The sequence below is a fragment of the Myotis nattereri genome (assembly GCF_964212035.1).
Source record: "Myotis nattereri genome assembly, chromosome: 3".
Classification (NCBI taxonomy): domain Eukaryota; kingdom Metazoa; phylum Chordata; class Mammalia; order Chiroptera; family Vespertilionidae; genus Myotis; species Myotis nattereri.
This window is the reverse complement of record NC_138077.1, coordinates 47502961-47528554: the sequence shown is the minus strand read 5'-3', so window position 1 is coordinate 47528554 and position 25594 is coordinate 47502961. Positions and strand designations below refer to the sequence as shown.

The following is a 25594-nucleotide window of genomic DNA, read 5'->3' as shown; positions in this document are numbered from 1 at the left end:
TTGCCTTTGGCAGAGGCTACAGCCAGCCAGTGCAGGCGGGAAGCTTGGCTTCCTCCATCGCTGGGGCAACCAAGCCTCCTGCTTGCTCCAGCTCCGTGGATGCCAGCCGCCATCTTGGTTGGGTTAATTTGCATATGGTTGCTCTGATTGGCTGGTGGGCATGGCTTGGGCATAGTGAAGTTATGGTCAATTTCCACATTTCTCTTTTATTAGATTAGATATTAATTTACAGGGATTGGGCCTAAACCAACAGTTGGACATCCTTCTCAGAATCTGGGACTGCTGGCTCCCAACTGCTCGCCTGCCTGCCTGTCTGATTGCCCCTAACTGCTTCTGCCTGCCAGTCTAATCATCCCCTAACCCAGTGGTTCTCAACCTTGGCTGCACATTAGAATCACCTGGGAATCTTTTTAAAATCCTGATTTCTGGGCTTCATCCTCCAGAAATTCTGTTTCTTTGTTATTGGATGAGGCCACAACATTAGTAATAAAGAAACAGAATTTCCGGAGGATGAGGCCCAGAAATCAGGATTTTAAAAAGATTCCAAGGTGATTCTAATGTGCAGCCAAGGTTGAGAACCACTGCCCTAACCACTCCCCTGCCAGTTTGATCGACACCTAACTACTCCCCTGCTGGCCCGATAGCCCCAACCGCCCTACCCTGCCAACCTGGTTGCCCCTAACTGCCCTCCCTTGCTGGCCCAATTACCCCCAACTGCCCTCACCTGCCAGCCCAATCATCCCCAAGTGCCCTCCCCTGCTGGCTCAATTGCCCTCAACTTCTCTCCCCTGCAGGCCCAGTCACCCCCAACTGCCCTCCCCTACCAGCCCAGTCTCCCACAACTGCCCTCCCTTTTTGGCCCAATTGCCCAAAACTGCCCTACCCTGCTGGCCTGGTCACCCACAACTGTCTTCTCCTGCTGGCCATCTTGTGACCACATGGGGGTGGTCATCTTGTGTGAGGGTGTGACGGTCAATTTGCATATTACCTCTTTATTATATAGGATATCCTAAACTATACATTAGCATATGATTATTTGGTAAATGTTAGTTTAATGTTAGATGATTCTTTACCCATGGTAAACATTTGCCAACTTTGGTTCATGAAACACCCAGATGCCTGGAGGCATTTCTACAGTTCCTTGAAAGAAATGTGGTCGCAGTACACAAGCTTCAAATTTCTCTGCTCCAACATAAACCATGGATTGTAGACCTGAAGCAAAAAATCCAACTTATAATAACATTTTTGCAAACTTCAGTAGTAAGGACACTTATTGAGAACAGATTTGTGAGGTGATCGGTCATCAGAAAACCTCTCAGCTTACCTATTTCCCAGTTACACGACGTTGGTCAAGTCATTCTATATATTTCTATTTTGATTTCTTTATCTGCAAAACAAGAATAGTAATAACTTATGGGCTTATAAGAAGACAAAAGTAATAAAATGTTTGATAAGTTTGAAGATGTATAGATGATGAGTTATTATTTTGCACCAGGAATTTAAGAGGGAGAACTGAAACAAACCAGCAGGTAATATGTCTCACATTCCTTCTTCTACAACCCCATCACTACTCTCCTCAGAATTATTAAGTAAAAACAAGTGGGACACACTTAATTTGTACATATTTGCAACCTGGATAATATAGAAGTAAATACATATGTGACAAAAGATGAAAAATAAGAGTTGCTGGAGAAAAGCAGGGATATCTCATCAATATCTTTATTGATATTGAGCTAATACCCAAAGATGATTAAAAAATACAAGTGCAACCTTAGCTTGTTTGGTTCAGTGGATAAATCATTGGCCTGCAGACTGAAGGGTCCCAGGTTTGATTCCAGTTAAAGGCATATGCTCGGATTGTGTGCTCATTCCCCATTGGGGGGGCGGGTGTGTGTGTGCAGGAGTCAGCCAAGGAATAATTTCCTCTTATTACTGATGTTTCTATCTCTCTCCCTTCTTATCTAAAATCAATAAAAATATATTTAAGAAAATAAAAGTATAAAATATTATTTAAAAAACAAATGTAATCAATAAAGTAGTGAAAATAATAAACACTTAAGGAGGAAAAGGAAGTGGGAAGTACAGTGTATGTGAACTTAGTCTGGTTCTTTCATAAACATATGTTGGTAGGTGATATCTGATAATGATAAATCAATACAAACAAATGAAAATATATTTTTCAGAGTTATGAAGGTAACTACCAACAGAACCAGAAACAGAGACTCAAAATAAGCTACCACTAAGTTGGAAATAGAAAGGAGTTAGGAAGCTGTTGGTGTCCACCACAAGCTCTTCTGTATCATTTGATTTTCTTTACCATTTGATAGAATATGGAAGCAAAAATAAAGTACTAAATAAGGTGTGATCTTGTTTATCTTTAGTGGCATCAAATAACCTCAGACAAGATTGTTGCTATTAAGGATTTTATTTTTAACCATATTTTTTATTCTATACCTTTATTGTCTAGCAAGATAGCCACTAGACATGTGGCTATATGAAATTACATTAGTTAAAACAAAATTAGATAAAAATTTCAGTTCCTAAGTCTCATCTGCCATATTTCATGGTTATTGGCTACTGTGTTGGGCAGCAAAAGATTATGGAATTTCTCATTATTGCAAAAAGGCATGAACCCTCTAAGGAATCTATACACAGTTGAGGTTTTACCAATCACTCATTATTGGGTGACAACCTGACCTTTGTCTCTATACCAATGATGGTTGCCTCAGCTCATCACTTCTTTCTGACAAACCGCTTCTGGCCAGAGCACCTACCAGGCCATCATGTTCTGATTATTCTAGGTGTGGCCTACACTTCTGCTAACTGAACTCTGTTTTAAAACTGACAAGCTTCTGACTGATGCACTGGGCATCACTCAACTAGTCTTCTTTATTATTTTCTTTAACCCCAATAAAATGTCATTCCTCACTTTCTGTAACTATGGTAAATTCTGAGTGTTGCTATGTGTTTTGATGTAACCACAACAAAGTCTGGGGAATAAAAAGCGTTTGGTAAAATCAAAATGCTATTTCTTTCTAAAGTCAGGGAGAAGGCTTAACTTGGTTTGACACTTTGTAAAACCAGACCACAAAAAGGCAGTGGTTTCACAGAATTTAAACATATGCTACAAAATGGGTTGAAATAAAAATGACTATGACATCAGGTTCATAAAATACATTATGGACTGATTGCCTAGAATGTGTAAAGATCTATGTTAGAGGAGAAATTAGAATACCTTCAAAAAGTTTATAGTCAATCAGGAGAGAAAATAGCTTAACAGCTATCTTTAATATAAGTCAAATTGTGGATCCAGTAGAATGACTGGCTTAACATCTATTCCCATCTTGTTCTAGTAAGTCTTTGCACCAATTAGAAAAATAATATAATTCTCAGATTTCTTTTTAGCTAGGGTCTGGATGTGTTTAAATTCTAACTTAATCCATGCCTTCTACCCATGAGTGCACAATCTTAGCCAAGTTTTAAGCCTCTTTGCACTTTGCTTTCCTTTGTTTCAATAGAGTTTGTGACAATGACATTAATGTATTCTTCAGAGGTATCTGAGGATTGAGTCATTGATATAGTGAATGCAAAGACTGTACCACACTTTCTGGTACCTATAAACCCTCAAAAAAACTTTGCAGTTACTATTAAGAGAAAGAAATGGAATGTTCTTCCAATATCCTGCTTCAGAATAAATAAGGAGGAAGGGGGCAGAATATGTCACATTCATCTTGCTCTTGTAGACCTAGCAGATGCAATGTGGCTCTAGACCCAGTAGCTCCTGATACTTAGATTGTAACTTAGGTGTGGTGTTATCCAGGTACCTGCTATGGGGATAACAACTTCCTGATTGCCCAGCTTCCTATGTGTGGCAGAGATAACTAAACTTTTGGTGGGCCAATTTTGCAGTGCTGTCCAGGGAATCAGCTCTGGAGTCACAGTCTCAAGCTTGTGCTCCAGCCTTTCTAACAACATTGTAAATACTTCATCCCAAATGTTGAACACTTTCTGTTTAAAATAGTGGAATTCAGCGGTTCTCAACCTGTGGGTCGCGACCCCTTTGGTGGTCGAACTACCCTTTCACAGGGGTCACCTAAGACCATCCTGCATATCAGATATTTACATTACGATTAATAACAGTAGCAACATTACAGTTATGAAGTAGCAACGAAAATAATTTTATGGTTGGGTCACAACATGAGGAACTGTATTTAAAGGGCCAAAAGGTTGAGAACCACTGGTTTATATTATGTGAAACTGAACCCAACCTGACAGAGACAGAATGGAAGAAGTGGCATCATGGCTCTGCAACTAGTGAGCTGAGGTGTCTTCATGAGGTATGTGTGACAGTAACTGGGCCATATCACCACCCAGATCTGCTTTCTTATAAAAAAAAAAAAAAGTAGTCTTGAAGCAGGATGTAGGAATGGCATTCCATTTATTCTGCCGCTTAGCAGGAATTTCCGTCACAGTGTCTTTCAGGATAACCATGGAGTAGGTGCCCTCACTCTCCACATTCAGGTGATGCAGCATATCACACAGAATCATTTAAAAATGAAGTTCAACATTGTCTCCTCAATCCATTGAGTGTAGGGAACTCTCCAGGAAACCCCAGGTATGGGCAGCTTAGACTGTATTACTATGTGGTGGCCAATAGTGAAGTGCCCAGTCTCTACTAGAGCCCAGTAGAAATCAAAAAGAAAAAAAAGAAATGTTATCTAACAGAATGGGATATTTTTGCTTAAAATCCTAATGTCTACTCAGTGACTCACCTATAGCGGCTGGCCAAATGTTCCATGCAGGACCTCCATTTGCCACGGATACTCCAAGCACCACTGGGTCTGCTGGGTATATAGGATGTAGCCCAAGTGATAAAGCAGCTTGCACAGCAGCCTGAAACTGCTCCAGATCCTTCTCTTGTTCTGTGTCTCACTCAAAATTAGCAATCTTTTGAATCATTTGATCAATGGGTTGAAATAGTCTATGTTGCCTCCAAAATCTAAAGAACCTCATTAGGCATTGTGGCTCTTTCTTAGTAATATAAGAGCAGAAACTTTACAGCTGCCTTAGAAGGTATATCTTGACATGTTCCAGTCCACTGATACACTAGAAAAGTCTCCAGTGTGACTTTTGGTGACACAAGCCCCAGAATTTTGGGGGATACATTTCCATGCTGGTGTCACACAATTGTTAGAATACCTTCTATTTCCTGTTCACGTGGTTAAGTCAAAATGACATCATCAGTGAAACAGAATTGTGGATCAGAGACTTGGTCCAATTCCCTGTTGACTAGAATATGACATAGGTTTGGAAGGTTGATATAACTCTGAGTATACTACTGGTACCAACAGATAAAAAGCAGTAGAATTAGTTGCTGTAGAAAGTAAGGGGTTCTCTATCTTGGAATGTTTTTGCATAAGCTGAGTCTGCCTTGGCTGTGTTTTGGTGGAGTAGATTGCTGCAATAGGTAGGAGGCTAACCTAGATGTCCTTTAAGGTCTCTTCTAATCTCAATTTAAATGAACCCATGAAGAGTGAGCAGAGAATGTTAAAGGAAAGAAGGAATTCTGCAGCGCATGCAGTAAGCATTAAATGTGAGCAAGAAGGTGGTGACTTAGAGAACTTGACCCCAATATATGTTCCATACATAGTGTAGCATCAGGATCTCTCGTATATATCTAAACACATGAGAGTTAATTAAACTGGACCTATTATGTTATCACCTCAAATTAACTCAGCAGCTATGATATACTGATTCTGATGATTTGCTTTTCCCTGGGAATGGAGATATTTGGAAAGAGCAGTGGACCAGAAATAAATAGGAAATTGGGGGTTTTAGAATATAATCCCAGTATTGCCAGGTATTCACCATCTGCTCTTTGAACAGTTTATTGCAAATTCTATTTGGCTTCACTAAAAAGGAGACTTGCAAGATGTTTACTAAGAACATTTTATAATTGAGTATAAAATAGTTCATCAGGTAAAAGATCTAGACTCAGGAGCAACCTCATGTATTTGCCTCTCAGATTTCACAATGGTTGCAGCCCTAAAATGAAATATAATCCACTTTTTTTGGGGGGGGGGGGGTCTTGGGTTTTGATACTAAAACAAGGGTTTAGCGAAGGATATCCTAATTCCTCTTTGTGGTGACAGAATTGTACTAAGGGGTTGCTGCTACAATTGAGTGGAATAAGATAAGTATTGATCAAGTCTCCGACACTCCTCAGGCCACAAATGGAGTTCTTCCTGAACCTCTGAAGAACTGGTATCTCCAAGGAAATCAGGAGACCTGGCCCCCTACCTGCCTTAGGAGCACGTTGTGGGAGGTGCAGACCAAAGTTGAGTTTACACATGAGTGACTAAAGTTTCCTGCCACTAAGCATAAGAAGTCACTCAAGAGCAGCGTCCCTAAACCACAGCTACAGGATGTGGGCACAAGCCCTTGTATAATTGTTGGCCAAGAGCCAGTAAGTATTCATCCCTGTGCAAATACTGGGGCTTTTTTTGGTTGTTGCTGTTAACCTTTGAAAACCACAGGCATTAGCCTCTCTCTTTCTTCCCTTTGGCACAGTCACCTTCTTTTCTTCGACTTGGTCTCTTATGTGCAAAGAATTTCTGAGGAGCTTTTAAAGCAAAATTTAATACTTTTGTCCTCCCCTCTCCTGCCCCACAACATACCAGGCAGAGGTAAACCCTACTTAAAAAAATATCTGCTGGCTGTGTTGGCTTCCGCAGTTTTGTTTGGGCTTTTTGATCAGAGAGGAAATCAGAGAGCTCTATGAGTGACCTTAGCCTTCAAGAAAATTCAGGTAATTTCTGGAAGTTCCCTCTATACAACAGTGATCCATTTTTTCCTCTCACCTCTGAATTAAACCAGCAACTAATATACACTGATTTACACGGCATGCCTTTCTCTGGGAATGGAGATATATGGAAAGAGCAATAGATCAGGAATAGGAAACTGGAAGCTTTACACTCTAATCTTAGTATTGCCCAAAACTCACCATCTGCTTTTTTAGCAATTTCTTCCCAATTTCTAGGTTTTACTCTGTGAAGTAAAAGTTTTGGATTAGATGGTTCCTATGCTTCTTTGGCTCCACAGCCCTGAGCACTGGATTCCTTAGTAATGCTTCAGTAAAGGCAATGAGAATGGGCCTCAAGGTAAAATACCCCAAACTCATAAATTGTCTCTTTTTTCTACTTTTGAGTCTGGCCAAATGTGGGAGGTAAGGGATAGTGATTCTTGACCATCCACTTTGTTGTAAATAACAGAGCATCAGTCAGCCCTTACTCTGTACCCAATGTCCCACATCCTGATGTGGAAATCCAAGCTGAGCCTACTCCAGCATAAGACTATCTATATATATAAAAGCCAAGCGACCAGAATGACTGGAATGGCTGGTCACTATGCTGCACACTGCAGCGGCCAACCAGCCCAATTGGGGCCCTGATCGGCCCCTCCCAACCTCCCGTGGCCCCTCCTCCTGGTTGGCCCGGGCCCCCAATCAGCCCCCCAACCCTGATGGGGGTTAGGGCCAGCCGGTCAACCTCCTGTGTCCCCTCCTGCCCGCCGGCCCAGCCCTGATCAGCCCCCATTGGGGCAGGCGACCAGACCCCAACAGTGCACAAATTCATGCACCTGGCCTCTAGTTTTTAAATAAAAGAGATGGCAGATGGACATTACAGGATCTAAGTAAGCAAAAAGAGAAATTTCTAACCATCAGAACTGGCCAAAATGCATTAGAAGACTGTGAGTAAGCTGTCAATAGAGACTTTCTGGGATTTTCTAGTGGGAATTCCTGAATGGGATAAAGATCAAATAAAGAAGGTAGCCAACTATGACATTTGAATGATCACATGCTTCATAATAAATGACTTTTGTAACTAAACCTATTCCCAATTAAACCTATGATGCCCCTTTTGGAAACTTCATTGGCATAGTCCTGATGATAATCTGAAGGAAAAGCCCAAGTGTCCATTAGTTCCAATGATTTGGGATGTTTCCTGGGGAGCCCAAGTGAGAACATCAAGTGTCGCCAGAGAAAAAGTTGGCCAATGGGTCTACCATGACCAAGAAATCATTCTAAGGGAGAACTGAATTTAATGTTTTTGGATGTTATCCTACTTTCTGCTGCAAAAGTCACATCATTCTGCAGGCAAGTACTCAATGCCTTTTCTTTAATAAAATAACTTACCTCATTCCATTAAGTCCTCATAAGACCTTTATGAAAAAGGCAGAGTTATTATTGCCTCCACTTTGCAGATGAGAAAATTAAACCTTAGGAAAGTTAAAGTACTTTTCCAAGGTCTCACCTGACTGATTTAACTCTTTTCAAACAAAAAGGAGTTTAATTATCTAATCAATAGCAACAATGATTTGGAGGATCATAAAAATCGTAGGTTAAAGGATTACATCAATTGTCTCTTCAGCAATCCCTTTCACAATATCCACTTGATCTGTCTCTACTTGAACACATCAAGCGATACGGGTCTCGCTCTTTCTAGGAGCAACCCATTCTATTTTTGGACATTTCTAACTTTAAGAAGAAGTTTATTCTTGTTTTACATTACTATCCAAATTCCTGTATTCTCTCATCCTCTGATCATAATCCTGCTTTCTAGGCCACATTTATTATTTTATAGCATATCTCTCGAGAGTCTTTGTGAAATGTGAAGACAGTTCTCCTGTTATCATCTCCGCGTTCTGCATACTGAATAGCTTCAGTAAGATTAAATGCATATTCTATTGTTACAGACTGGATCTCAAGGCTCAGAGACATCTACCTCCTCTCATCTTTTCTGATTTAATTCCATTGACAATGTTACAATGCGTCCTTTAGAAGGTCATTTGGGAACAGTCCAGCTTAGGTTACAAAGAGGACAACTATGCAGAGAGAAGTCAACTGCCAGGCTGATCCTTAAATGGTAACTGAAGAGAAAGGGCTGGACATTTCAGATGCTTCTGCCAACAAATGCCACTATCTTGAGGCAAATGGGGATTTTCAGGCAACAGTGTCATAATAATTTGCCAATTATGAGGACTTCAGAACCACTGCCAAAATAATCCAACGACTTTTCTTTCCACTACTGTTGACAGGACAGCTAAAAATTTCAACATTTCCTTTTACAGTCTGAATAGAAGTCCCCTGCCTTGGGGATTGTAACAATATTTGCTATCATGGTGGGGAAGTGGATGCTGGGAAGGGGGAGAAGAGGGAGGGAAATACTAATGGAAGTAAACAAAGATAAAATGAAATGAGGTTTATTCAAGGCTTGGGTTCTGAATACCTCCATCAAATTGATGTTTGTGAATGTATCAGAGGACAAATCTTAGGAATCGAGGAAGTAAGTTTTTTAAAAACTTAAAAAATAGATACCACTTAAGCAAAACACACACACAAAATATGCCTGAATTTTTTTTATTTGAATTCCTACCAAGGTTTCTCAACTTTGAGTCTTGCGACAGGTAAAAAGCTGATTATAATAATGTATCTGGTGTTCAACATTCAAAATGAATTAAAAATAAGGTAAAATTGGAATTTTAAAAAATACAAGAAACTTGAAGAATTGAGAAAAGATAAGATAATCTCTCAAGTTGTTCAAAATGAGACATAAGTCAAGGAAATATGAAGAGGAAATAAAAGGAAAAAGAACAATGGAAACAAAATGAGTTAGGATGCACCTCAAAAACCTTTGGGATCCATAAACATTCCACGGGGACCTCCCTCTGAGACTCCAAAAGAAGGCGGCTAGTGGCATCACCACTTCTACTTTAATCATTGTGGCCCTACTTCTATCTGTTCTTCATATTGGACACCCATTAAAACAGAAGGGCCTGCTATTAAAAAAAAAAAAAATGTTTGAACAAAAAACTACAAACAGAAATGAGCCATTGAAAATTCTTGAGCAGAGACTGATATGATCAAATTGTGCTTTATGAATCTGGCAACCAAGAGCAGATTGGATCAGAAGCTAGCCTTGAATTGAGGATCCCAATTAAAAGGCTATGACCTGTAAAAAACAAAACAAAAACAAAAAGCAGACTATGGCCATTCTCTAAGTGAGCAGAATTTAAAAATGTAAAAATGTTGATCTAATAATATACCTGTGGGGATGGGAAGGAGAAGTATATGTACAATTTTTAAAGAAGAATGAACAGTCTGACATCTGGGAATTAGGGTATAATGCTAAGTCACATACAGATGTGATACTTTAATGGCCTGAATGTTTGTGTCTCCCATCCCCCACCCCAAATTTCATATGTTGAAATCTTAAAGCCCGATGTGGGGCCAGTAGGCAGTGATTAGGTCACGAGGGCAGATAGTAATGCCCTTATAAAAGCAGCACAAGAGGACAGCTTTGCCCCTTTGCCATATATAATGAAATCTGAAACCTCAGGAGAGTCCCTCAGCTGACCATGCTGGCATCTTAATCTCAGACTTCCAGCTTCCAGAACGGTGACAAATAAATTTCAGTTGTTCATAAGCCATCCAATTTGTGGTATTTTGTTATAGTGGCCCAAACTGACTAAGACAGATACTATATGGGATGTATTTGGCAAGGAGTTTAAAGAAATCAAAGCTCATGGATTTCAAGAATAATGACTGGGTCCCTGAAAATGCCACAGAGAAATCCAGGCATTTGAAGATGTTGAATATGAGAGGCCATTGGAACAGTGATATAGATGATCAGCAGACACAAATGCAAAACTGAATCTTAAAGAAATATCAGGGATGCAAATGTAGATTTGGAAGTCACTCTCATAAGAAGGGTAGTTAATATAATAGAGAGTACCCAATGAGAGAGAAGATCAGGATCAGAGGGCTAAAGATCAAGGCCTGGAAAATGCCTTCATTTAGAGGAGAGAGGAACAGGAACCCAGAGCGTCTGCTCTGAGTTTATGATCAGGTATTCACTTGATAACATTATTTAATAGGTTTAGGAGAATTTATTTTCTCATTTTAGGAAACTTGATTATCCTCACATAAGATCTGAAGGGTACCTCTATCGGTATAATCAAGATTTTAGATTTTCTAAGATACTAAATATTTAAAATCATGTAATATTATTTAAAAGTAGTTAATTATTTCAGTCCAAAAATATGGTGGGCTGAACAAGAATCTTCAATAATGATATATCTATGAATGATGTACTTATACATCAAAAAGAATCTCAAAAACCAATACTCCCACGGGCAAGGGAATAGCCAAGTTTGTTGCGGTTTCCAATGAATGACATCAGTCCCATGTAGGTCTCAATCAAAATGGGTTCAGTTAACACCATCAGTCCTTTTCCTCCTCCAGATCCACTGGAACTCTTGAGGGCATTCTGGATAGCTGGAACAAGCTTAGACATGAACCCAGACAGCTGAAGAGGAAAAGAAGGCACAGAGTTAGTGAATGCAGATTAGTTCCAGATGAATCCCTGCCCCAAACAATTCTTACAAAAGTTGACCACTCTTGGGAGCTACAGTGATTCTTACTTCTTAAACAAGAATTCATTTCTTAGAATTGTTAATGTTGCTTCTGTTAGTCTTTTAGTAAATTAATCACTAATTTATCACTAAGTAATTAATCACTTAACAAGTTATGTACATAAAATCATCTGCCTTATCTTGTTTATTTTTATTATTCACTAGAGGCTTGATGCACAAATTCATGTACAGGGTCTGGCTGGCCCTGCCCAATCAGGGCCAATTTGGGCTGGGCTGGTCAGAGGGAGGGGCCGTGGGCAGTTTATAGGCTGGCCTTGCCCCCTGGTCGAACTCCTGGTTCAACTCCCAGTTCAACTTCCAGTTGAGGGAACAATTTGTATGTTAGCCTTTTATTATATAGGATAATTTGTGCAACATTAAGAAGTCAGTTTAACCCATATTTTCTGATAGTCTATTATGAACGAGATACCTGTTGGGTGCTTCTAAAAATGTAAAAACAAAGAAGATATAGTCTCTGCCCTTAAACAAGTGATACAATAATAATCTAAAAAATGGGTTTGGAGGTCACTTCAGCAGTCCAGGCAAGAGATGATTGTGGCTTGGACCAGATAACAGTTAAGAACATGAGAACTGGTTGAATTGGGGATATTCTTCAAGGTAGAGTCATAGTACTTGCTGATATCATTGAATATAGGAGGTGAAGAGAGACTAGAAGAATCAAAGATGACATCTAGCATTTTGGTCTATCAAATAGTAGTACTATCATTACTGAGTTGGAGAAGCCTGCGGGAGTAGGGGTTGGAGGTGGTGAGTGCTCAAGTATTCTGTTTTAGATGTGTTTTTGAAGTGTCTAACCAGTAAGCCCTTTAGAGATTTACAATAGCCAGCTGGATACTTGAGCCTAAAGCATGAAGAAATATGCAGATGAAAAGTCCATGTCTATAGTTAAAAATTCCATAACAATGATTATAGATCCAGAAGTCAAGAACAATACCTGTAAGTGAAGTTAGTAGCCTAAACAAGATAGGATAAAGCGCAGGGGTTAGAAATAAACAAAGTCAATGAACTTCTGTTGGAAAATACGCTCAGCACTGGGGACAATGCAAAGGAGTCTAATAGGTAAACTGAGGGCCCAAGAGTTCTAGAGATTTATCGAATGCCAAATAATTAGAAAGCAGCTGAGAAAGGTCTTGGACTCAGGTCACTTAACTTAAGCCCTAAAGCCCTCTCTCCTATAAAACACTGTTATTAATAGCAATAAAATTCTAATGTTTAGGCAAGAATTTATGTTCCTTATTTTCTAAAGGTAGAGAGAGAAAAAATCAAACTCAATAATTTTCAAACCACATTCCTTAGAACACTGGATTCCATCATTGAGTGGGTGACAATATATTTTATCATAAAACCAGGATTATTTTGAGAAAAAAGGAAGTTCTCTTATTAATAATGTTGGGATAGAATCCTGAGGGTTGGGGGAGTGGGTGTGGAAGAAAAGAAGCCAAGCAGGTAACCTGCTTAAGTTCCTACAATAGAATCAATTAGACCTGCTCTGTTTTTATTAGTTTTATATATTTGGGGTCTAAATAAGATTTTATCTTAAAATGGTTTTTTTTCTTTTAAGAAAATAGAGTACTAATCTTGCCTAGGAACATTTAGTTCTGGCTATTCCATCCACAACATCTATAGTGCCCACATTTCTATTCATCATAAAAACCAAGCTTAAATGCTATCTTGCCCACAATGCTTTCCCACATAGTCATGGCAAAAGTTATTTTTTATTCTATTATATTTCACTTATACCTCCACTCAAATATTTCATCCACTTTTCTAAGAACTAGAATAACAAGCATGTATGCCTATCTATACAACTAAACCAAGGTTCTCTACCTTGAGACCATTGTTATTTAGAGCCAGATAACTCTTTGCTTACGGAGAGGATACTCTATTGCAGAAAGTTAAGAAGAATCCTTAGCCTCCACTCACTAGATCCCAATGGCACCCCACCCCAGGTATGACAACCAAAATTGTCTCCACACATTGTCCAATGTCCCCTGGGGGCAAAATCATCTTCTGTTGAGAACCACTTACCTAAAGAAAGTATAGCATGATGCAATGTGAGTATTGAAATCAAATAGTTCTGGTCTTAAGTTATAAATATTGCAATCACTAGCGGTGTTAATTTTTCTAGACCCTCTCTGAAATTTATAGTATCTTTTTTCTATAAAATAAGGCTACTAATAGGATCAAACTCATAATTTGTAAGGATTAAACTAACTGAAATAAAGGGTTTGTATATAAGCTCTTTGTGTGTGTACACACGTGCTCATGCACTTCATGAAGGTTTGGGGAAGTAAAATGCGATGAGGCTAAAATTTGGAATCATATTGCAAAGGGCCATAAAGGAAGTCTACAGCTAATAACCAATAAACATTGTCAATAAATCATTGTTGTCATCATCATTATCATCATCATCATTAAATTATGATTTTCTAAATACCAAAGTACAATTCACCTCAACATTTCCATTGCCAGCACCCTCTGGATAGTCAAGATGCCTTTTTATACATTAAGAAATGTTTGTCAAATGAGATTACTAAGTGCCTCCTCAGTTCTCATCATAAGCTTCATTGCATGAGAATCCTTTGTGGCCTCAGAATCTAAGCGCTGTAAAGAAAAAGATGACACTATTTTATACTCAGTGAACTGACAAAGAGCCAGATGCACTTTATTTGTAGTCATTTCTATGAACCCTCTAAAAGGAAGAGGGGCCTGGAAAACAGAGCAAGCAGTACATTGAAGGAGAGGCAGATAAAAGGCCAAGTCCCCAAGCTGCCTTTGGAGTGTTTCAAGGACCCGAACTCAATCTGTGTGACAAAAACACAGTGTCATCTGATATGAAAGCCACCAGCCACATACTTTCCTCTAAAAGCTTTTATACACCCACCCCTGCCTCCTTCTTTTATTCCAGTCTCAAAAACATGGGGTCAAATTTTAACAACTCCGATTACATAGGGGCTATGTGTTGGTAGGATAAGGTATAGCAGTGTGTGTGTGTGTGTGTGTGTGTGTGTGTGTGTGTGTGTGTGTGGTGGGGAGTGTTGGATGTTTTTGACTTTACAACTATTATTTACCAGCTTACCAGCTGAGTGACTGGGCACCTGGTTTGCTTCAGGTGCTGTCTGCCAGCAGTCCACTGCCCAGAGTCTCAGTTTTCCTTATTACAACCATCCTTTGCTTCCTGTTGACACTGGGTAAAGAGACGTGGTTTCATGCCTGCACTCCCACATTCCTCAGCTGAGCAGGTTTTCCAAGCCTGCAGGCTATAAGTTTCAGTCTTCCTATGTAGAAAGTGAAGCATGCTGGGATGCAGACTAAGTCCATCCAATACCCAGCACTGGAAACCACTTGGGAAGTTACACAGCTGGACAAAATGTCTATATCTTTCTTGCACATTTTACTTGGAGCTATCTTTATGAAGACACTGTGACTATGAGTATGGCCAGGTATGTAGAGAGAAAAGGAAGATGAGGCAGAAGTTCCTTTCCTAAAAAAGTGAGGTCTGTATACATTCTAATTTGCATACTCATCCTATTTCATTCCTTCAACCTTCCCATCAACACACACCCACTTTAAACTCGAGCTAAAACAAACTACTCTTTGTCCAAGAACATTTCATATAGCTTTCTAATTTGCAGCTTCTAACCATGTTCCTTTTACTTAAAATGTCTTCCCCACCTTCTTTGATGCTTAAATCACTCACCTTGAGATGATATCAAATGTTATGTCACCTGTTAACTTTTGGATTTACCTGTTCCCTCTTCTGGGCTCCTATAAAACCTTGGGAATTTCTCTATGAACAGTCTTAGCACATTCAGTTATAATTTGTTAATTCCCTTTTTTTTAACCTTCTCTCTTTCTACTATAAGTATCTGGAGGGCAAAATCTGTTTTGTTCTTATTGGGGCTAAGGATAAAAGTCACATTTAATTGCTAAAATATTGATTCACTTTCATAATTTCCTTACAAAGAAAGGTAAAGATGTCAGAAAAAGAATAAAAAGAAAATGCAATCACTTTAATTTGGCTGTAAAGCTTCCCTGATCCATTCACTATTATTCACCAGCACTGGGCTCTCACTAGTCACTCAGAGCAAGACTCTCCACACACTACAAAAACCCAGCCAGGCAATAGTTAAAAGAGGGGAGATAACACTACAAGTTTCAAATGTTAAGTTAATCAAACAATGGAGTATAGTTTAGCCTGGTCATAATGTATAATATTATATCGTATCATTTCATATCATATCAATAAATATGAATGCACATACACAGAGTTCCTTCAAATTTAAACACATTTCTCTGCATATTAGCAAGTTGTTTTGGTATAGAAATATAACTATTTTATTGTAATACCTTGGTCAACTTAATCACTCTAAGTGCCCTCGTTTTTAAAACTGAGATCGCTACCTTTTCACACAGGGTTTTTGTTAGTGAATTACATGAAAATATGCAAATTGTAATCAATAAATATAAAATATATAATTATATAATACTAGAGGCCCAGTGCACGAAATTTGTGCACGGGTAGGGTCCTTAGGTCTGGCTGGTGATCAGGGCTGATTGGGGCCTTCTGACTGCTGGATAGGGCCTTCCTTCATTCCACACCGACCCTGGTGGGTCAGCACATATCATAGCGAGCAATCAAACTCCTGGTCTCCTGTTCAAACTCATGCAGGGACAATTTGCATATTAGCTTTTTATGTATATAGATTACATGATATGTTTATATCTTATAATAATGTAATCAATGCCCAAAACTATTATTTCCTATATTCACAACTGTTTTATATGAATAATGCATAGTATCTGCACAGATTGGAAAATGTTGGTGAGGTTATGAAATAAGCAAGAATGTCTGCAAAGAGACCATTTGACCATCATATTTGCCAGATATAGAATGCTGTAGTGAGATGGATTTTAGAAAATGTATTTTGACATAGTATTGCATAAATGTGATTGTGATTTTTTGATCAGTGAGACTAAGAGATACTTTAAATTGTGTCCATTCATGTTCTTTGCTAGGTAACTTCCTAACCAAGCATCCCCAAGACTCAGCTTTGACCCAATGCTGAAACCTATGTTACCAGATCAGCTTTTTCTCCTGAGCTTCAGACCTAAATTTCTAACTGATTGACCATCAACTCTACCCCATGTTCCATGGACATCAAATTCATGTCCTAAAGTGAACCTCCAAACCTACTCTTCTTTTAGATTTCTCCATTTAAATTAATGGAATCACCATCTACTCAGCCAGAGATATTTGAAATCTTCTTCTTCACCTATCTATACTGCCAGTTATCTTCTTTCATTGATTCTATATTCTGAACAACTCAAAATGTCTTCATCTTCTTTTCATCTTACTACTTCTACCTTAGTTTAAACACACATACCTATAAGATGAGGCAAAACTAGGTTTATAGTAATGAGTATACAGAGTTTATTTTTGTATGTATTATTTATTAAATATTGTATTATTTTCCATATTAACAATTATAAACTTACTTTTATCCTACCCCCTATTTTTTGAACTATATGAATTATCATGGCAAATATATAAGATTAAACTCCAGCTCCATTGAATTATTCTGTGTCTAAGAACACTCTTTGTACCTTCCTGTGCCTCCACTCCTCTTCATTTGATACAAACTTCTGTTTAAGTCAATCAGTATTCATTTAAAAGTCTTTGTATTTTTATCTGCCTCCTCTATTAAGCAATACATTCTACAAAGGGAAGAATATTATCTCATTGATTTTTGTATCCTTAACAATAATTACAATACCTTTGCTTTGTAGGTGTGAGAAAATAAGTGTTGAATAAAGAGAACCTGGAAGAAAAGATTCTGAGTAAAAAGAAATTTGGAATTTTAAAAATATTAAGTTATTCCATTAGAGTGTAAATAAGTTAAAAATTTTGACTGCATATAACTCGGCTCTATATGATTCCCTTTCCTGTGCCATAGTTGTTGTTGTTTTTCATTATTTCAGCTATTTGATTTAGTTAGGCAATTTTCCCCATATTCTTCTACTTTTTACTGTTTCATTCATAAGGAAAATGGAAAAATTAATTTATATTATCCTTTTAATATCTTATGTTATTCCAAAATATTCATATAAAAGGTATTCTATATCCCCAGAATTATCTTTCTCTTATTTATTCTTTTATGTTAAGATAATTAGGTCTTAATCAAAGCCAGTTTTGGAAAATGTCCTAAACATAAATAATATTATGACATAAAAACCAACAACAAAAGAAAAACTAAGATTCTAAGAACTGGATCAGAATACTCATCATCACACATCCCAGATGGAGATCACTTGTTTTCCTACAGAGTTGGGAGTTGGGTGGTCTTTAAATTAAGAAATGGCTTGGCAAAAGAGAGAACCAAACTGTTGCCAGGAATTAAAAAAAAAAAAAAAAAAAAAGAGTTTGGAAGAATAACGAAGAAAAGCCTTAAAAGCAACACACCTAACAGATCCACAAAGTAGTTTGATCGACTGAAAACCAACAAACCAACTGGCCAACCATTCCTTATGCTCAAGCCCACACATGTAGGGGACTGCACATACACACACACACACACACACACACACACACACTCACTCACTCACTCACTCTCTCTATTGTTCTTACTTTTATCCAACAAGAGCTATATCAACATCAAATTTCCTTTTTAGCTTTGACTAATAGAAAGGCCTGAGGAAAATTTAATGTTCCAGTTTACTAATTACATTCATGGGTATTTGGGAAATAATTATTCCATACCCCTTTCAATATTTTAGTTTTCAACTTCCTTCTTAAATTATTTGATTGTGTTTATTTATTAACAGAATAAAACAAAACACTAACAGAAATTAGAGTAATACAGTGGCATTTCTCTGTAATAAATAGAGCTTGTTTTTTAATCCTTCAGCCAAAATCTCTTCTAGCAAAGGACACTCAAAGAATAGGTACTTGATGCACAAGGTATGAGGAATAAAAGAAGTGTTGGTCCAGGAAGTGATGAATATAATCACAAAGGTCATTGCTGTTATTTATTTATTAAGTTGGTATTTATTTTGACTTAAAATAAAATACAACTATTATTCATTAAAATATATATATATATCATTTTAATGGCTAGAACTAGATTCTCTTTAGAGGTAGGAAATGGCTTTGGTAAGTTACATTATTAAGTTCTTGAGTTGGAATAGCTGGTGTTAAAAAAGAAACAGTTAGCCCTAGCTGGTTTGGCTCAGTGGATATAGCATCAGCTCACACATTGATGAGTCCAGGGTTCAATTCCAGTCAAGGACACGTACCTCATTTGCAGGTTTGATCAGGCCCTTGTAGGGGCATGCCTGGGAGGAAACCAATCAATATGTCTCTCTCACATTGATGACTCTTTCTCTCCCTCTCTCTCTCTCTCTCTTTGTCTCTCCCTCTGCATTCCACTCTCTCTAAAAATCAATGGGAAAATATCCTTGGGTGAGGATTAACAAAAAGAAAAAAAAAAGGAAACAGATAAACTACTTTATGCTGTTAATAAGAAAAAATAAAACAAGACTTGGGGGTGTGGCAAGAGCAAGATACAGAGAAGAGGAAAGAGGATTATGGAGCAATTCATTAGGGTGTTATTATTCATAAGGTCTTTTAAAAACATGAATATCTGATATTCCATTTGAAGTTTGGGGTGTTATAATGATGTAAACTCCCAAACTCTCTCCCTGATGCCCCCGGTGAGTCTACTTTCACATAAATGCCTTTTCATATGTGCTATGTTGTTCTTATTGGTTTTCATTTTGTTTTGTTTTGTTGATGTTGGGTGGTAAAGAGTGAGGCTAGGAGCTTCTGGGCTTCTGTTGATGCTTGGGTTGAGGTATTGTGAAATAGGATTATAGCAGGAAGAGTATAAACATTATCCATACAATGAACTAATTTAGTCCTACAATAGCTTGGAGCCAGAATAAGCACTAGACCATAAATCCCTGAGATGATTGCCTAAATTTGGAGAGGACCATTGACTTTTCCTGAGAGCAGAATGGAATTCAATCAACTTAAAGGATGCTGAAGACCCCATCCAGTCTCTAATCACATACATTTTGCCTCACATCCTTTTTAGGATAGGGGGCATCAATTTAAAATATTTTTTATGATATACATATAAACTTATATGAATAAGTTAGTTTAAACTAATGCAAGAAATGCAATTGATACCATCCAGCCACAGAAGACTTTACATGCAGGTTGTCATGTTCTGAATTTATATCAAATGAGTTGTGATATTTGAAATGGATGCCAGCACATGAAGGTAAACATAGAAAGGATAATGAAGGCAAGAATGTCTAGGCCTATAATGAACTTGTATATGTCTATCAGGTTTTGTTGAAAATGTCAAGGTTGATCTTCACTGCATGTATGGCTCCAATAATTTTATTTAGAGTATTTTAGCTTATGTTTCCCTGGGGAAGAAGAAAGAATAGTAACAGTAATTCTACCTCCACCAATACATTTATAATCTACTTGGTGAGATGAGATTTAAGGGCATAAAATACTGTGAATTGCTTTATAGCTTATAGAACATTTTTTTAACACATTATCTCATTTAACCTTACAATGAACCAATGAGTTTGGGAAGAAGGTCAGTGTTCATTATTTCCACTTAGAGATAAGACAACCAAGGTGCAGAGAAAAAAAACTGACTTAAATATAACTACAGAAGCATACTTCATACTTCACACTATCCACACTCCTCTGAATAAAATAGAATTTAATTATGTATAGAAAATTATATGCACACTATGGGTAACAAGCCCAGTTAGACAAACAACTATTGCAATTTTTAAACAATATTACACTATGATTTTCTACTAAGAAATTAGCAAGACAGAAATAGCATGGTATGGATAATATAAATATTATATATTTTTAAAATATATAAAACAGCTCCATTGTTTACTGAGAACTTATATAAACCTCTTTGAGTGTTTACCTATATAAACCCCATGTAATATCTTATGTTATTTATTTTTTTTACTGTACATGCTTTAGAAGCACAAAACTGTAGCGACAAAGCTAACCCAAGAGTGAATTCTTACCTTGCAAATTTCAAGGAACTGCTCACTGGTATATCTCATAGGATGCTCAGTGAAGGTAGCATAAGGCACCTCAGTGGACCATGGATTCCAACGGGATAAGAGAGACTGCTGCTCCAGACTCCCCCAGTAGATCCTAAGGCCTTCTCCTTGTCTCCTACAAAAAAAAAGGAGTTTCCCTTTAGATTAGCCATTCCATTAGATTAAAATAAAAATCAAGGGTGGGAAAAGGATGTACTAACTCAGTTAGCCTTTATATTGTTGCTGAGATAAGTGGCTTAACTATCAAACAGTTGAATTGTTACAAAAATATAGAAGAATAAAAGAATGAATTTGCTTCCAAACATGATGAGTTCAAAGTTTTGTTGAGAATTCTATATGGAAGTGCCTGGTTGGACAGATGTTAGGGACGGACATTTGAACCCTGACCTCATGACAACATTCTGATGGTAAGAGTTAAAAGAGAAAGAAAGAAGGAAGAGTCAAGGCAGTGGGACAGGAACTGAAACAGTGAAGGTGAGAGATGATTTCAAAGAAAAAGGAAATGACAAAGATTTCCACAGAGCCATAAATATAAACAAGAACTGAGAGGAAAATAAAAACAAAAATGGGAACTTCCCAAATATGAAGATATATCTGATCTTTGAGAAGCAAAATTTCAGCAATAAACATGTCAAAGCTCACAGGGAGACTGCCCTTGCCCTTTTTCATAAAATTCACAGTTCTGGTCCACAGTATGTAGGAGGTAGCCAGTCTCTGGTATAGCCCAGGCCTGTTCATCTAGTAAATTCAAATGAAGAGCAAGAAAAAGCCATCTTGGGAGTAGTGGGAAGAAAGTTGTGGCAGGGGAGTATGGCCAAAATGATTGACAGATTTGTAAGTTCTGTGGCCTCTACTTTTGCATATGCCCATCAGAATCCATGGTTTATGGTTTTAGGCATCTCTGATGGCAAAGAGATCCCTAGAGGTTAAGCCAAGCTCAGGAGCTTGGCATTCGGCAAGCTAAGTTATCTGTAATTCTAAACAGCCCCATGGAATATCACAGAGGTCTTGTTTCTTCTAGAAATTAAATCCCGGGATCTAGAATGAAAAACTTGAGCTTAATTGTGGTCCCTTCACAAAGCTGTGACTTCCTGTATTAAGGATGAATTCCTTTGGGAATGCTATTGTGGTTTCTGAATATTTATTCATGTAGAGATGTGTGTAAACACCATCTCACACATAAACATATAGCACCCTTCATTCAGTTGGCTTGTCCTTCAGCTGCTTCTTACAAAAGGAAAGTTAGAAGAGAGCCTGGCACATTCTGCTGTCTAGTTTTCAGATTTTTGATGATTTGGAAGCTGACACCAACATTTTCTTATACTTAATTCTTTGCTCAGAAAGAAAAGCAAAGGAAAAGAAAAAAGAAGATGAAGAAGAGAACAAAAAAGAAAAATATTGAACATACCTCTGAAGTTCCCTTCCTAACCCCTCACCTTCTCAGGTGCTTACTGACTTTTATCATCCCCCTTGTACTTCCCTTCATTTGTTTCCCCTTGCCTGGTAATAAACCCAAAGCTCAATGAATATCCTATATGCTGGTTAATGGAACATTCTGACTTGAGTCCATTAAAACAACTTGCACAATGCAATTATTTACTGCTTCATATGTCAATTTATGTACTGGGTGCAATTTTGCTTTTATCCAAAAGGGATGAAAATCTGCCAAGATAGCTTATCTAATAAGTACACTTTATATTCCTTCACCTTAGAGAAACCCCTTAAGCACGAAATTCAAGAGAGAACCTATTTCTAAAAAGACAATCAATTTGAGTATGGCAATGACCTTTTTCAGAGACATAGCATAAACATACAAGTTCAGCCAACCTTCTCACCTGAGCTCCAGAGGTGATAGATGGAAAGATAAATCTAGAACTAAATAGTTTCTCCAAAGGTAAAACTAAGGTGTTACTTCTCAAAAAAGCCTTGAGTACCAGAGTACTATGAAAATCTATCATCTCCTCTTCTGTCAAATGTCAGTAGGGCAATTGTGGAGAATATGATGTCTTTATGACCAGGGATGCTTTGTTAAAGAATTCCTTGTGCTTACCATGAGGAAAGTTATGTAAGGTAGAGTAAAAAGTTCAGTGAACAGGATGGCAGGTAGTCCAGTATTAGAGTCTTTGTCTTGACACTTAATGCTGTGTAAACATGGGAAAGCTTATTTCTTTTTCTGAATCTGTTTCCCCATATGTTCTTTAGAGTATCTCCATATGGTGACATTCAAGGCTTCACTAACTCTGGGTGAATGATGTAGACAGCTATGGTCATGATGCTACTAGCATTCACAAAGTCAAGGATTTGGGATGCATAAGAAGCCTCTGAGTTATGGTTTCTTCGATTTAGAGGCATCAAATTAGCCCTCCTTTCTCCAGCAGAGCATATCCTCTACTGCAAAGTCTACACCAAGTGTTGTCCCATGACTTCTAGGGAACTTTAGCATCTACCACATTATTTCACAAACATGTAAAAACAGCAATCGGCCAGTATAGAGGAATAGTAGTTTAAGGCTTATAAACTATAGAATGTCAGAACTAGAAAGGCTCTTGGAAGCTATAACCCAGTCTCTTTTTTCTGGAGATGGGAAAACTGAGACTCAGAAAGGACTAGGGCTTTTTCCAATGCATCACTATACACAGGCCCGAGTTGGTGAGAGCCATAGTTTCCTAAAACCTTGTTTAGGGGTATTTTCACCATTCTGCTCTATAGTTACAAAATACATTCCAAGTTAAAGTTCTGCCATTACACAACATAGCCTTGTTTCCAATTAGACACAGAGTTAGAAGAATTGCCCTAAGGAGCCTGCCATCTTTTGTGGGCAAAAAGCCTGCTCAGGAATTCTAGTTAAAGGTCAGGAAGAAAACCTCTATCTCAAGTGGAACTGTAGATTTTTATATATACTCAATATTAGCAATTCTGAGATTGTAGGAAAACAAGGTATTACTAGAAATAAGAGGGGAATTATAAAAATGTTATGTCATCAGGGTAAGAAGACTGTGTATCTCTCACTGAGCTATTATGGCTGAATTTTCAAAGTTGGGGTACAATCCTAGGTATAGAATGTGTCAAAATTTAAGCAAAGAAAAATTTGGTAGCTTTCTTCTCAAAATTATGCTCTGAGTATAAACCATGGATTTCACTAGCTCTTTGTCTTTGAGCATTTCACACCAACTTTCTGATCTTTAGATAGCAGTAATTTCATAAGAAGCAAGAGAATAACTAATAAAAGTGTTTTTTATTCTGTAAGGCACTGTCCAACTAGCAAATATTGAGTGGTAGCATGTATTATAATGCATATTGTGTACTGTTAGAGATTTCATATTTTTTTAAATTTATTTAACTCTCATAGCAATTTTTTAAAACTTCTTTTGTAGAAATAGATGAAGTTAATAGGAAATAGGATAAAGACTTTAACCAGGTGTCATCAGATCACCGAATCAAGAACTACTAGTGGAATAAAATAAAAAGGGGGAAGAGAAACAGCATTATCCCTATGTTACTGGTCCAGAGCTCACGTATGCCATGCTTCAAAGGCTAAACTCAAAATGTTAGAGTTTGGAGTTAGAAAAGGCTTATTGATTGAGAAAGCATCATTCGAGAAAATGGGAGACTTAGTGGTTTCTCAAATCCATCTTAAGAAAGTACAGAGTTCAGGCTTCTTTTATGTCAAGGGAAAGGCAAATGGAAGGAGAAAGAGGTGACTGATGACCGCAGATATCTGGGCTTCAGCAGGGGTTCAAGAAAGATCGTGCTTAGTTTGTTGACCCTGGATGGTGTAAGTGTGGTCAAGAGGTACCTACAAATCTTTGATAAACAGTACATATTTCCTTTATCTCCTTAGGAGAGGCACTTTCTGGCAAGGGGCTATTTTTGTAAAACTCAAGCTGCAAGCACAGTTTCTCCAATGATTATCAGGACTATATGAAAGAAGTTATTTACCTGAAGGCCATGGGAGCAAAGCAGGTTTGAACAAGATGGAGTCAGAGAGGTTGAGCATTTCACTCTCTTACAATTATAACCTATTTGTTCCCACTTTCTAAACTCAAGGAAACCAGCTGTATTTGGCCTCCATTCCCACTTCTTACTCTTCATTTTTAGTAAACATCAAAATCTCACAGGATGGTATAGGAGTAGAGGAAGGGGTCTATAAAGACAAATCAGAACTTGATGGAAGAAGGGGATTTATGACAGATATTTTTAGTATCCTAGGCTGCTGATGGGTTTGGAACAGCCTAGGGACATGGAGAGAATGTAAACACATTCTAAAAATCTTATTGTGTGACTCTGTGCCAGCATCTTCTGGGTTCTTGTCATGAACAAGTTGGAAGGCCCCTCAGAGGTGTGTTTCCAATTCTTTCATTTTATAGATATATAAACTGAAGACCAGAATTTTAAGAGATCAGAGTTCTTCCTTTAGTCACATTAATTATATATTCTACTTAGTGACTAAGACTCAGAATTCTACTCAAATACAATTGTTGGCATGGTGGAAGGCCTAAGCAATTACATTTTAAATCATCATAACATCCTAAAGACAATTTGCCTTTTTCACCAAAAATAAATAAATAAATACTAAATGGAAAGGCATGTTGAAAAGATAAGGTTTACACAGAAGAAACTATCATAGAAGTGCTGAAGAACCAATCATGAAAAATAAATACAGTTTAACAACAGAGAGAGCTGCAAGTTGAATAGAGGTGAGATTTTCTTCAATAAGATTTGTAATACAAGAAAGTATTTCTATCAGGAAAGACTCCTCTCCTTGAAGAATTTTTTAGCCAAACTAGAAAAATCTGACAGCTAGTCACCAGTCTGGGTTAATTTGCTCATTCCACACATTCTTCTTTCTTTGGAGAGAAGCCACACATCCTTTCTCATAGCACAATATAGCCAACTTCCTTCCCTTTGACTTTCTACTCTCTGTCCCTCTTGGCCTTCACAGATACTGGGCTGAAGTATTAAACTACCCATTAGAAGAACTGAATGAAGA

At 37.7% G+C, this 25594-nt stretch overlaps 1 protein-coding gene across 1 annotated transcript in view; it reads right to left on the bottom strand.

Annotated features, from left to right (window-relative positions):
• Positions 1-11171: 11171 nt before the first annotated feature.
• Positions 11172-25594, bottom strand: part of TPRG1 (tumor protein p63 regulated 1) — a gene marked incomplete at both ends in the record, with an annotated part of 97549 nt that continues 83126 nt past the window's right edge. The window contains 2 exons of the mRNA XM_081087026.1: positions 11172-11366; positions 20566-20719. Coding sequence (XP_080943152.1) covers positions 11172-11366; positions 20566-20719 — 349 coding nt within the window. The remainder of the gene's footprint in view (positions 11367-20565; positions 20720-25594) is intronic.